The sequence below is a fragment of the Anomaloglossus baeobatrachus genome, chromosome 7 (assembly GCF_048569485.1).
Source record: "Anomaloglossus baeobatrachus isolate aAnoBae1 chromosome 7, aAnoBae1.hap1, whole genome shotgun sequence".
Taxonomy (NCBI): Eukaryota; Metazoa; Chordata; class Amphibia; order Anura; family Aromobatidae; genus Anomaloglossus; species Anomaloglossus baeobatrachus.
In genome coordinates, this window is record NC_134359.1 from 145,976,938 (window position 1) to 145,990,653 (window position 13,716).

Consider the following 13,716-nt stretch of genomic DNA (forward strand, 5'->3'; position numbering starts at 1 on the left):
TCCACATTGCTTTAGTTCCTGTGATGCACTTGAAGGGTTAATAAACTTCTCGGATATGGTTTTGAGTAGTTTGGGGGGTGCAGGTTTTAGAATGGGGTCACTTTTGGGTATTTTCTGTCACCTAGGCCTCTCAAAGTCACTTCAAATGTGATGTGGTCCCTAGAAAATAGTTTTGTAAATTTTGATGTAAAAATGAGAAATTGCTCATAAACTTTGCACTCTTCTAACTTCCTAACAAAAGAAATTTTTGTCTCCAAAATTGCGCTTATGTAAAGTAGACAAGTAGGAAATGTTATTTATTAACTATTTTGTGTCACAGAAATCTCTGGTTTAACGGTATAAAAATTCAAGAGTTAAAAATTGCAAATTTTTCAAAATTTTTGCCAAAATTCATTTTTTTTATAAATAAATGCAAAAAATATTGTCCAAAATTTTGAACTAACATGAAGTCCAATATGTCACGAAAAAACAATATCAGAATCACCGGGATCCGTTGAAGCGTTCCAGAGTTATAACCTCATGAAGTGACACTGGTCAGAATTGCAAAATTTGGTCTGGTCATTAAGGTGAAAATTAGCTCCGTCACTGAGGGGTTAAGCCGGATAACCCCTTTAACAACCAGTTTAACTTTTATTTTTTTCCTCACCTTCTTCCAAGAGCCATCAATTTGTATTATTTTTCCTTCCACATTGACTTACAAGGGTTTGTTTTGTGTGGGACAAGCTGTCATTTTGAATGATATCATTCATTTTGCCATGCAATGTACTGAAAAAAGGGTAAAAAAATTACGAAAGGAAAAAAAATGCAATTCCAGCAGTTTTTGGACTTTGTTTTATGGTGTTTATTGTGCTGTAAAAATTATATTGAAACATAATTGTCAAGGTCATCAGGTCATTGCCACATCAGTGATGCTAAAGACTGAAGTTTTGTTAAAAAAAAAAGTATACCGTATTTTCCAGATACACAGGGCAGGGTCGGTGATATTGAGGGCTCGGAGGAGGGGGTTTCACTGCAGTGGAGCCACTTAGGTGGGTCACAGGATGGAAAGTTGGCGATACTGCGGGCACCATTGATCTGCTGGCTGGCTGGCTGTGGGCTTTATTGAATCACCGGTGGTTGACGTGATGGACTCCAAGAAAATGGCCACAGTGGCGGCGCATGTGCAGATTGACCTTCGTGGCCATTTTCTTGAAGTCCATCGCATCAATCTGAGCATGCGCAGTCTCCGCGACCATTTTTTTCAAGTCCATTGCGTCAACCACCAGTGATTCAATGAAGCCCGCAGCCAGCCAGCAGAGCAGTGACGCCCGTTGCGACACCCCCGAGCCTGCAGTATTGCTGACCCTTTTTTCAATGACCCCCCTGAGCCGCAGCACGCCCTCCTCTGAGCACATAGCGTCGCCGACCCTGCATCCTGTGACCCTCCTGAGCCGCTTCACCACTGCCGCTCCCACCTGGTGAGCTAGTAAAAGACGCATTAGGATAATAAGACTGACTCTCATTTTAACATTAAAAATTTTTTCCTATTTTCCTCCTTTAAATTTGGGGTGTTTCTTACAATCCAGTGCGAGTTATAAAATTAAAAATACAGTACTTTATTTTATATCTTTGTTTTTCAAGACCCTTAACATTTTGATGGACATCTGTGAAGGTTTGTTTTTTGCGTGATAAGCTGAAGTTTTTATTATACAAAGTTGGGGTAAAAGAATTTTAATTTCCTTTTGTTGCATTTTTTAAAGGGAATCCGTCACCAGGTTTTTGCTCCCCATCTAGGAGCAGCATAATGTAGAGACCGAGACCCTGATTCCAGTGATGTGTCACTTACTGAGCTGTTTTCTGTCATTTTGATAAAATTAATGTTTTCTCTGCTGCAGATCTAGCAGTGATACAGAGCTCATGAATATGCTGGACTACCAGGCAGCATGCCAAGTAGTCCTGTAATGATAATTACTGCTGATTAAATAGTGATTTTATAAAAAAAAAACCAAAAAAAAAACTAATCAGCTCAGTAAGGACATACCGCTGGAATCAGGAGCTATGCACCTATATTATGCTGATCTCAGATTAGGTGGCAAAAACCTGGTGACAGATTCCCTTTAAAGGATGTAAGTTAACAAAAAAAAACTATTTTGGCATTCTTTTGTTCTCTTAATGGCCTTCATAAGGGCTTAAATAATTCTCTATTTTGGTAAATCAGACTTTCATGGATTCTGGTGATACCAAATATGTTTTTATTTTTACTTTTCTTTTTAACCCCTTAACTACCGCAGGCAGTAATCTTACATCCTAGCGGTCATAGTGTTAATGCCCGTAGTCTGCTGCTCGCAGCGATCGGCGCACATATCAGTTGATTTTTACAGCTGACGTGTGCATGCCAGACATGAGCGGAATCGTTATCCACCCATGCATTTTATCCCCTTTAATGGCGCTTGAAGAAGTCACAGCGCCATTATAATCGCGATCGCGGTAAACATTTACTCACCGGCCGATGCCGGAAGTCACGTGACGTGGTTGTCATGCTAGCACAGGGTAACTACCATAAGCTCACATGACTCACTTCCTGTCTCACACAGACGAGAGCTGGGTGAGACAGGAAATGTGCATATCTGGTGTTCACAGCTGTGTAGCTGTGATCAGCAGATATGGTAGAGCGATCAGAGTGCTGATCCACATAGCCCCATAGGGGACCTAGTAAAATAAAAAAAAGTTTAAAAAAAGTTTTAAAAAATTAAAAAAAATACAAAAACCTAAAAGTTCAAATCACCCCCCTTTCGCCTCATTGAAAATTAAAGGGTTAAAAAAATAAAAAATATACACACATTTGATATCACCTCATTCAGAAACGCCCAATCTATCAAAATATAAAATCAATTAATCTGATCGGTAAACGGCATAGCAGCAAAAAAATTCCAAATGCCAAAGTTACGTTTTTTGGTCGCCATAAATTTTGCGCTAAATGCAATAACAGGCGATCAAAACATAGCATCTGTGCAAAAGTGGTACAGTTAAAAATGTCAGCTTGAGACGCAAAAAATAAGCCATTACTTAGCCATAGATCCTGAAAATTGAGAACGCTACGAGTCAAGGAATATGGCGTAAAACGTACGCCACTTTTTTCAGACAAACTTCTGATATTTTTTTTCACCCCATAGATAAAAGTAAACCTATTCACGTTTGATGTCTATGAACTCGCATCAACCTGAGGCATCACACTGACACATCAGTTTTACCATATAGTGAACACAGTGAATATAATATCTCAAAAATAATAGTGCTATCGCACTTTTTTTAAATTTTCCGCATTTGGAATTTTTTTGCCGTTTTCCAGTACACTATATGGTAAACTCATGGCTTCATTTAAAAGTACAGCTTGTTCCGCAAAAAAAACTAGCCCTCACATGACCATATTGACTGAAAAATTAAAAAGTTATGTCTCTCGGAAGAAGAATGGCGGAAAAAAAACGGAAAGCACAAAATCGTCCGGTCGTGAAGAGGTTTAGGTCTAAAGGAGAGTGCTTTTGAATTTTTATATTTTCAATATTAAAAGACAAAAAAACTTTTTTTTTACAATATATTTTAGTCAGTAGTAATGTCTGCTTTTTTATAGCTAGACCTCGCTCCCACTTGCAATTAACATGAACGAGTGCAATCCGATAAAACATCGGACTGCACTCACAACAGTATAAAACTATGGGGCAGTATCCATCTACAATTATTTTCTCATGCCAATTTGGCATAAGAAAAAAATCATAGCATGCTACATTTGGCAGCAAGTGTCGCATCACATGCACTTATATAAGTCTATAAGTGCATATGAAACATCGAAATACACTGATGTCATCTGAGTGCAGTGCGTTATACACAGATACAGACTGCGGAGAAGATGAAGAAATCACTCACTCCCTCTTGTGCGCACATGTGATCTAATCGCAAGATCACAGCAGAGCCTGAGCCGAGTGTCATTAGCATATCGCATTAGATCTTCTCACATTGAATGCCATATGCAAGTGGACCGAAGCCTTAAGCCCCCGTCACACACAGCGAGATCGCTAGCGAGATCGCTGAAACGTCACAGGTTTTGTGACGTATCAGCGACCTTGTCAGCGATATCGCTGTGTGTGACAAGCAGCAGCGAGCGGGCCCCTGCTGCGAGGTCACTGATCGTTACAAAACGATCAGGACCATTTTTTGCTCGTTGGTCTCCCGCTGTGCAGCACACATCGGCGTGTTTGATGGTGGGACACCAACGATCTGAATGTACAAGGAGCCGGTGTCTGGCAGCCTGTAAGCGGCGGTACACTGGTAATCATGGTATCGGATAGCTATGCAAAGCGCTTTGCTTAGTTACCCGATGTGTACCATGGTTACTAGCGAACGCCAGTTACAGACTGCCAGACGCTGACTCCCTGCACACGTAGCCGGGATACACATCTGGTAACTATGCAAAGCGCTTTGCATAGTTACCCGTTGTGTACCCTGGCTACCAAGCACAGCGTCGTTACATGGGTCGCTGGTGGCTGGTCTCTAATCGCTGTGGAGATCTGCCTGATTGACAGCTCACCAGCGAGCACGTGGAGACGCTCCAGCGATCCCTGCCAGGTCGGATCGCTGGTAGGATCGCTGGAACGTCGCTGCGTGTGACGGGACCCTAACATTATCATTCTACAGAATAGAACACTGTAACTCTCCTGTAAATGATTGTAGAAGAATAGCTGCTGGGGAAATAAAAAGCATGTTATACGGATGGCATACTGATGCTAGGTCAAAAAATAATCACACACCTGCAGAGCACTGGCATGACATATGGAATACCAAACAAATTTCACTCTTCCCGCTTTTCTGGATGAGAATGGGGCCAACCTTTTTATATGTCAGTGTGAGAGAACCCTATGGCTGAGCATTACATGAGTATCAAGATAACAGCGACAGGGGGCTTTCATCAGACCCTTGGCTGTCATAATAACTTATGTGTTTATCATGCTGCATTTTTCTCTTGTGTATGTCTACATTGAGACTGAATTTTATTTTATTTTCAAAGTTATAGATGCAAATTCAAATAACTCTGAAAAACCTACTGAAGATGTACAACTCATGGGTGAGAAAAGCGTGGTGACAACCGAAACCTCCAAAAAGTCACTTTGCAGTGAAAAAATTACCGAGCCATTTCACACCTTCCAAGATGGGTGGGTTGCCTACTACAATCAATCAGTGTTTCTTGCTGGCATGGGCCTTTCTTTCCTCTACATGACTGTCCTTGGCTTTGACTGTATCACCACTGGATATGCTTACACGCAAGGTTTAAGTGGTTCTGTTCTCAGTATCCTTATGGGTGCATCTGCCGTTTCTGGAATTATGGGAACTGTTGCATTTACCTGGCTCAGAAAAAAATGTGGCCTAGTTCGTACTGGATTTATTTCAGGAATAGCTCAACTCAGCAGCCTTATTCTATGTGTGGTCTCAGTCTTTATGCCTGGAAGTCCATTGGATCTTACAGTTTCTCCATTTCAAGATATTGGTACACGCTTTCTTGAAGGAGAACTCTTGCCTACATTATCACCAGATGGAGTTCCTCAGGAATCTCTCACAACCAGCATACAAAACCTACTGAATACCTCCAGCTTAACAACCACTGAACCAGACAATTTAATTCCATTAACCTCAGTCAGCTTTCTTTTTGCTGGAGTGATTGCAGCTAGAATTGGTAAGTTCAATTAAATGGCTGGAATTATGGGAACATTTAAAAAGTTTTATTGGTTAAGTAATGTTTGTTTGTTTTTTGTTTGTTTTTATGTCTTTTAATTTTATATAAATACTGGGAACTGTCCCTAAATTTTTTGCAGGGAAATGTATTATTGGCTTGGGATGGTGGAAGTTTCCATTAGTACCAATGTGAGGTTTATATAAACCTTTTAATAATTCTATTAAAATACTATTAAAAATGCACAATGTGAAATCCCAAAACCAAAATGAGTATTGAGATCACTCACGTCATATGACATTAACTATTTTGGCCTTTGTAGTGGATCACATGAGTTTATCTCCTAGGCCCTACAGTATATCAATCCCCCAAACAGATGAAAATGGGGGCTAGACAAAGAAGGCTATACCAATATGCTTAAAGGGAACCTTGTCAGGTGCAATATGCATCCAGAACCACGAGCAGTTCTGGGAACATATTGCTAATCCCTATCTAACCGCCCCTGTATACACTAGCATAGATAAAGAGATCTTTAGAAAAACTGTTTCTAAAGATCTTTGATTCTATGCTAATGAGACAAGTGACTAGTCGCAAGGACGTTATGTCGCCGACTAGTCCGCCCTCTTAGCATGGCAGCATGCTCACAGGGGCGTACTAACATGCTATTCAATGCAGCTTCACTAGCGGTGATGTGCGTACCTGTGAACGCTAATCTGAATGCCCCACACTTTCGGTCATGGGCAGTATGAAGCTGGGTGTATGCATCCTGGCTTCAGAGAGGTCTTGTGTAGGGATGGGCGAACCCAAACTGTAAAGTTCGGGGTCCATACCGAACACATGGTGTTCATGCACACGACCCAGAACACGAGCTTTCCTGGGAAGCTCGTGTTACAGTTCGGGTCAGGGGCTGTAAAAAAAAAAAGCATGTTATTAAAAAACATTATGATCAAACTTACAGGTCCCGCGACGTGTCCTGCAGACTCTGTCTCTCAGCCGCTTCCACGTCCGACTGATCATTGCTGTGCCGCCCGGTAACCAGCACAGAGTTACAGGACCTTCCATGACGTCATACCCGTGTGACCAGTCAAGTCTGAAAGTTGTATTACCTCATTGGCTACAGACTGGTCACGTGAGTATGACGTCATCAAAGGTCCTTGTGTGCCGTGATGCGAATGTTGCGTCGCATCACGGCGCACAATCTCCCGACAGCAGTGGGTTAGCTGCGTTTATTTCCATGCAGCTGAGTCGCTCCTGTCCTGAGAGTGGGGTGATGCAATGCGAGACGTAAGTGCAATCATCCCCTCACTGTCAGCCTCTGTTTCATCGCTCTGTCCAGAGCGATGTAGCAGACCTGACATGACTCTCTGCTTCTCACTATGTATAGACTGTGTCTGTGCACAGTGATGAAGCAGAGTTGACATTGCTGTCCCTGTGGATTGCGTCGTACTAAGGATCTTTTAATAATAAAGATGGAGTCTCTAAATGTTTTTTTTTTATTTCTAATAAAGTTTTTCTATGTGTTGTTTTTTTTTTACTATTTCCTAGAAATTCATGGTGGCCATGTCTAATTTAGCGAGACACAATGAATTTCGAGCTTAGTGCCATCTGAGAATACAAAGTTGGTATTAACCCCTTTATTACCCAGCTTGCCACCCAGCATCAGCGCCGCTGGTCGAGTGAGGTAACGCGCCTGGAAATGGCACTAATAAACGATGCGTCATTTCTAGGATCTAGAATCCCAGGCTCCAGCTGCCTGGCTTTACCTGACTGGCGATCAAAATACGGCGGGAGCCCACACATTTTTTTTAATTATTTTTTTAAATAAAAAAAATGAATGGGCTTCCCTGTATTTTGATAGCCTACCAAGGTAAATCAGATAGCGGGGGTAGCAGCCCGCAGCAGTCCGCTTGAACTGTGTTGAGAATCAAAACTACTGCGGAATGCTAAGTCATTTTTTTTAAATGATTTATTTTTACAGTGCTGTGATGTCAGGCAATCACAGACCTGACACAGAGAATGGGCTTCTGTGATTGCCTGTTTCAGGAGGGGACAGCCATGTAGTCTTGTAGTCTTGTTTAGCTGATCACACCCACTTACCTGGAGGCAGATCATACAATCATAAAATCAGAAAAGCTGAAAAATTTGCAGTGGTCTTTTAATTTTATTTATATATATATATATATATATATATATATATATATATATATATATATACTAGAAGGTGGCCCAATTCTAACGCATCGGGTACTCTAGAATTTATTGTGTAGTTAATGTATGATTTCTGTTATATTTATAGATTTTGTTTTGTGTAGTTGCCAAGTGTTTGTGTAGGGCGCTGTAAATGTTCTGGGTGTTGTCTGGGTGTGGGGGTCTGTGAGAGCAGTGTTGTTTGTGTGTTGCGTTCTGTGTGTTGCGTTGTTTGTGGAGCGCTGTGTGTCTGCAACGTTGTGTGTGTGTGGTGCTGTGTGTGTTGCGCGGTTTTGTGTGGGTGTGTTTTGGGGGGAGGTATGTTTTGTGCAGTGTGTGTGTGTTGGAGGAGTAGTCCTGGGGAGAGAGGAGTATAATAGGAGGAGTAGTCCTGGGGGAGAGGAGTATAATAGAAAGAATAGTCCTGGGGAGAGAGGAGTATAATAGGAGGAGTAGTCCTGGGGAAGAGGAGTATAATAGAAAGAATAGTCCTGGGGAGAGAGGAGTATAATAGGAGGAGTAGGCCTGGGGGAGAGGAGTATAATAGGAAGAATAGTTCTGGGGAGAGAGGAGTATAATAGGAGTAGTAGTCCTGGGGGGAGAGGAGTATAATAGGAGTAGTAGGCCTGGGGGGAGAGGAGTATAATAGGAGGAGTAGTCCTGGGGGGAGAGGAGTATAATAGGAGGAGTAGTCCTGGGGAGAGAGGAGTCTAATAGGTGGAGTAGTCCTGGGGGGAGGTGTCAATAGGTGGAATAGTCCTGGGGAAAAGGTGTATAGGTGCCCAATTTGTGCGGGGGGCGTGGCCTAGCGGGCAAAATGTGCGGGGGCATGGCCGAGCGGGCAAAGTGTGCGGGGGGCGTGGTCGAGCGGGCAAAGTGTGCGGGGGGCGTGGCCCAGCGGGTAAAATGTGCGGGGGTGTGGCCCAGCAGGCAAAATGTGCAGGGGCGTGGCCGAGCAGGCAAAAATGTGCGGGGGGCATGGCCAAGCCGAGCGGCCAATGCATGCGGGGGGCGGGGCCGGGCCGAGCCAAGCGGCCAATGCGACGGTTGTCACTGTAATTACGTCATTTTGGAGCAAGACAGACAGAATAGGGCAATTATATAAATAGATATAGATATTTTATATATATATACATATATATATATATATATATATATATACACATATACAGTACAGACCAAAAGTTTGGACACACCTCATCTCCAGAACAACTATTAAGAGGAGACTTTGTGCAGCAGGCCTTCATGGTAAAATAGCTGTTAGGAAACCACTGCTAAGGACAGGCAACAAGCAGAAGAGACTTGTGTGGGCTAAAGTACACAAGAAATGGACATTAGACCAGTGGAAATCTGTGATTTGGTCTGATGAGTCCAAATTTGAGATTTTTAGATCCAACCACTGTGTCTTTGTAGAAAAGGTGAACGGATGGACTCTATATGGCTGGTTCCCACCGTGAAACATGGAGGAGGAGGTGTGATGGTGTAGGGGTGCTTTTCTGGTGACACTGTTGGGGATTTATTCAAAATTTAAGGCATGCTGAACCAGCATGGCTACCACAGCATCTTGCAGTGGCGTGCTATTCCATCCGGGTTGGCGTTTAGTTGGACCATCATTTATTTTTCAACAGGACAATGACCCCAAACACACCTCCAGGCTGTGTAAGGGCTATTTGACTAAGAAGGAAAGTAATGGGGTGCTACGCCAGATGACCTGGCCTCCACAGTCACCAGACCTGAACACAATCGAGATGGTTTGGGGTGAGGTGGACTGCAGAGTGAAGGCAAAAGGGCCAACAAGTGCTAAGCATCTCTGGGTACTCCTTCAAGACTGTTGGAAGACCATTTCCGGTGACTACCTCTTGAAGCTCATCAAGAGAATGCCAACAGTGTGCAAAGCAGTAATCAAAGCAAAAGGTGGCTACTTTGAAGAACCTAGAATATCAGACATATTTTCAGTTGTTTCCCACTTTTTTAAGTATTTCATTCCACATGTTTTAATTCATAGTTTTGATACCTTCAATGTGAATCTACAATTTTTAGAGTGATGAAAATAAAGAAAACTCTTTGAATGAGAAGGTGTGTCCAAACTTTTGGTCAGTAGTGTACATATATAATGTGCACAATATATAGTTGTATAAAAAGAAATAATTTTAAAAAACGACGTAGCGCGCCGTGGTATTTTTGATTCTCAGTGCTACGGGCTGCCACCCCCATCTGCCTAGCTTTACCTTGACTTGCAATCAAAATACAGGGAAGCCCATTTTTTTTTTTTAGTTACTTAAAAATATAATTAAAAAATGTGTGGGCTCCCGCTGCATTTTCTATTGCTAGCTAAGGGTAATCCAAGCAGCTACTGGCTGCTAACCCCCACTGCTTGGTGTTACCTTCACTGGCAATGGAAAATCTAGGAAAGCCTATTTTTTTTTAAAAAAGTTTTTTGCCAAAGAAACAAAAAAAAAAATTACGTGGGCTTCGCCATATTTTTGTAGGCTAGACAGGTACAGCAGGCAAGTACGGGCTGCCCCCAACCCCCAGCTGCCTATTTGGAACCAAAAATATAGGGAAGCCCTTTTATTAATTATTTTATGAATTTCATGAAATAATTTAAAAAAAACGACATGGGCTTTGCCCAATTTCTGTGTCCAGTCCGGTACAACTGGGCAGCTGAGGATTGGAATCCGCAGTGCAGGTTGCCCCAAGCTTTCTGGGCCCCCCTGCTGCAAATTGCAGTCCGCAGCCACCCCAAAAAATGGTGCTTTCATAGAAGTGCCATCTTTTGCCGCTGTTTCCAACTCTTCCAGCGGCCCTGGGTAATAAGGGGTTAATACCAGCTTTGTTTTACCAGCTGGTATTAAGCTCGAAATTCTTAATTTGAGGCCAAGTTTGACCCAGCCATTAAGAATCTCCAATAAAGGCTTAACAAAAGACACCCCACAGAGATAAAATACTTTATTATAAATAAATATACACACCCTTATGGACTTCATATTTATTGCTACCTCTCACCCCTCCACGATCCTGGTCTTCTGTCTTCTTCAACCGATCTAGCTTTGCTATATCAGAATGCACAAGGGGAGGAAGAACACTTCTGCTCCCCTTGCAGTCTAATCACTCAATGAGTGAGCAGAACCGGCGGGTTGGTAAGCGGTGACGTCACCTAACGAGCGGGTTACTATAGCAATGATCACCTGTTTCCCGGAACCGCTATTCATCACCAGCTGTGGCAGCCAATCCCTGCATGTGTGCTGACTCTGCAAAGAGCGCCAATATGCAGGGAGGAGGAGGGGGAGCCAAGCATGTGCCCGAACATTTCACCGACACACGGTACTCGCCAAGTATACCGAGTACTCAGATGCTTGGATGAGAACTGTGTATCGGCGAGATGCACTGACAGGACCTAGCATGACGTTATAGCTATGTGACCGGTCTGTAATCAACGAGGTAATACAACAGTCACACATGACTGATCACATAGGTATGACGTCACGGAAGGTCATATCGTCAGTGCTGGTTACCGGGAGGGCACAGCGATGTTCGGAAGCAGAAGCGGCGGGAGACAGAGTCTGCAGGACACGTCGAGGGACCTGTAAGTATAATGACAATGTTTATTATTATATCAGGATAAGGCTGCACATCAAACTTAGATAATGGTAAAATGCCTCAAGCATATGGAAAAATATTGGAATATACAATGAAAAATGCTACTTGCTAATTTGAACATGTGAATAATGAATTGCATACCTGCCATGAACATTAGGAAAAAGGAGATATTTAGCAATCGCATTGATCAATGTAACTGAGCCCCAAGACCTCGTCAAGGTATATCTCTATATTGGGGTCCCTAGCTCTGTGACCCTAACTGTGTGTCATCTCATTGCAATTAAAAACTGCTGTGGGTGGAGAGGGGTAACCAAAGACTTTCTTATATAGGAGATGGAAAAAACATGGCCGAAAGGGGCGGAGCTGTGTTCACATTCAGAAAAAAACTACATATAACTGAATAGGATAACTGAAGTGAGCACTAATATATATATATTATGAGTGCAAGCCAAAAAATACATACTATATCAGGATAAGGCTGCACATCAAACTTAGATAATGGTATAATGCCTCAAGCATATGGAAAAATATTGGAATATACAATGAAAAATGCTACTTGCTAATTTGAACATGTGAATAATGAATGAATTGCATACCTGCCATGAACATTAGGAAAAAGGAGATATTTAGCAATCGCATTGATCAATGTAACTGAGCCCCAAGACCTCGTCAAGGTATATCTCTATATTGGGGTCCCTAGCTCTGTGACCCTAACTGTGTGTCATCTCATTGCAATTAAAAACTGCTGTGGGTGGAGAGGGGTAACCAAGGACTTTCTTATATAGGAGATGGAAAAAACATGGCGGAAAGGGGCGGAGCTGTGTTCACATTCAGAAAAAAACTACATATAACTGAATAGGATAACTGAAGTGAGCACTAATATATATATATATTATGAGTGCAAGCCAAAAAATACATACTATATCAGGATAAGGCTGCACATCAAACTTAGATAATGGTATAATGCCTCAAGCATATGGAAAAATATTGGAATATACAATGAAAAATGCTACTTGCTAATTTGAACATGTGAATAATGAATTGCATACCTGCCATGAACATTAGGAAAAAGGAGATATTTAGCAATCGCATTGATCAATGTAACTGAGCCCCAAGACCTCGTCAAGGTATATCTCTATATTGGGGTCCCTAGCTCTGTGACCCTAACTGTGTGTCATCTCATTGCAATTAAAAACTGCTGTGGGTGGAGAGGGGTAACCAAGGACTTTCTTATATAGGAGATGGAAAAAACATGGCCGAAAGGGGCGGAGCTGTGTTCACATTCAGAAAAAAACTACATATAACTGAATAGGATAACTGAAGTGAGCACTAATATATATATATTATGAGTGCAAGCCAAAAAATACATACTATATCAGGATAAGGCTGCACATCAAACTTAGATAATGGTATAATGCCTCAAGCATATGGAAAAATATTGGAATATACAATGAAAAATGCTACTTGCTAATTTGAACATGTGAATAATGAATTGCATACCTGCCATGAACATTAGGAAAAAGGAGATATTTAGCAATTGCATTGATCAATGTAACTGAGCCCCAAGACCTCCTCAAGGTATATCTCTATATTGGGGTCCCTAGCTCTGTGACCCTAACTGTGTGTCATCTCATTGCAATTAAAAACTGCTGTGGGTGGAGAGGGGTAACCAAGGACTTTCTTATATAGGAGATGGAAAAAACATGGCCGAAAGGGGCGGCGCTGTGTTCACATTCAGAAAAAAACTACATATAACTGAATAGGATAACTGAAGTGAGCACTAATATATATATATTATGAGTGCAAGCCAAAAAATACATACTATATCAGGATAAGGCTGCACATCAACCTTAGATAATGGTATAATGCCTCAAGCATATGGAAAAATATTGGAGTTATCTCAGAACCCAAACTCGAACTTTACAAAATGTTCGGGCAAGTCTCCCGAACACGAACATCAGGGGATTCGCCCATCACTAGTCTTGTGTGTATAACCTGAAGTGCAGGCCATTAAGATCAGCATTCACAGCAGACACAGGTACACTGGACACAGGCACATCACTGCTGGTGACGCTACATTGAATGGCATCTTAGTACGCCCCTGTATTTCTGCTGTAGAAATGCACCAAAAATGGATGTAATCCGCACATGACTATATCAATAAAGTTTTGTCAAAGTCAAATACCAGAAAGTATCAGAAACAAAGCAGATTTATGAAGTATGACATAGCA

General features: G+C 42.0%; 1 protein-coding gene across 2 annotated transcripts in view; it reads left to right on the top strand.

The window, feature by feature from the left end:
* Positions 1–13,716, top strand: part of SLC40A1 (solute carrier family 40 member 1) — a 353,113-nt gene that overhangs the window by 306,963 nt on the left and 32,434 nt on the right. The window contains exon 7 of one of the 2 annotated variants that reach the window (XM_075317736.1): positions 5,045–5,701. In XM_075317736.1, coding sequence (XP_075173851.1) covers positions 5,045–5,701 — 657 coding nt within the window. Of the gene's footprint in view, positions 1–5,038; positions 5,702–13,716 lie in introns of both variants that reach the window. The other variant, XM_075317735.1, reaches the window with a different exon arrangement.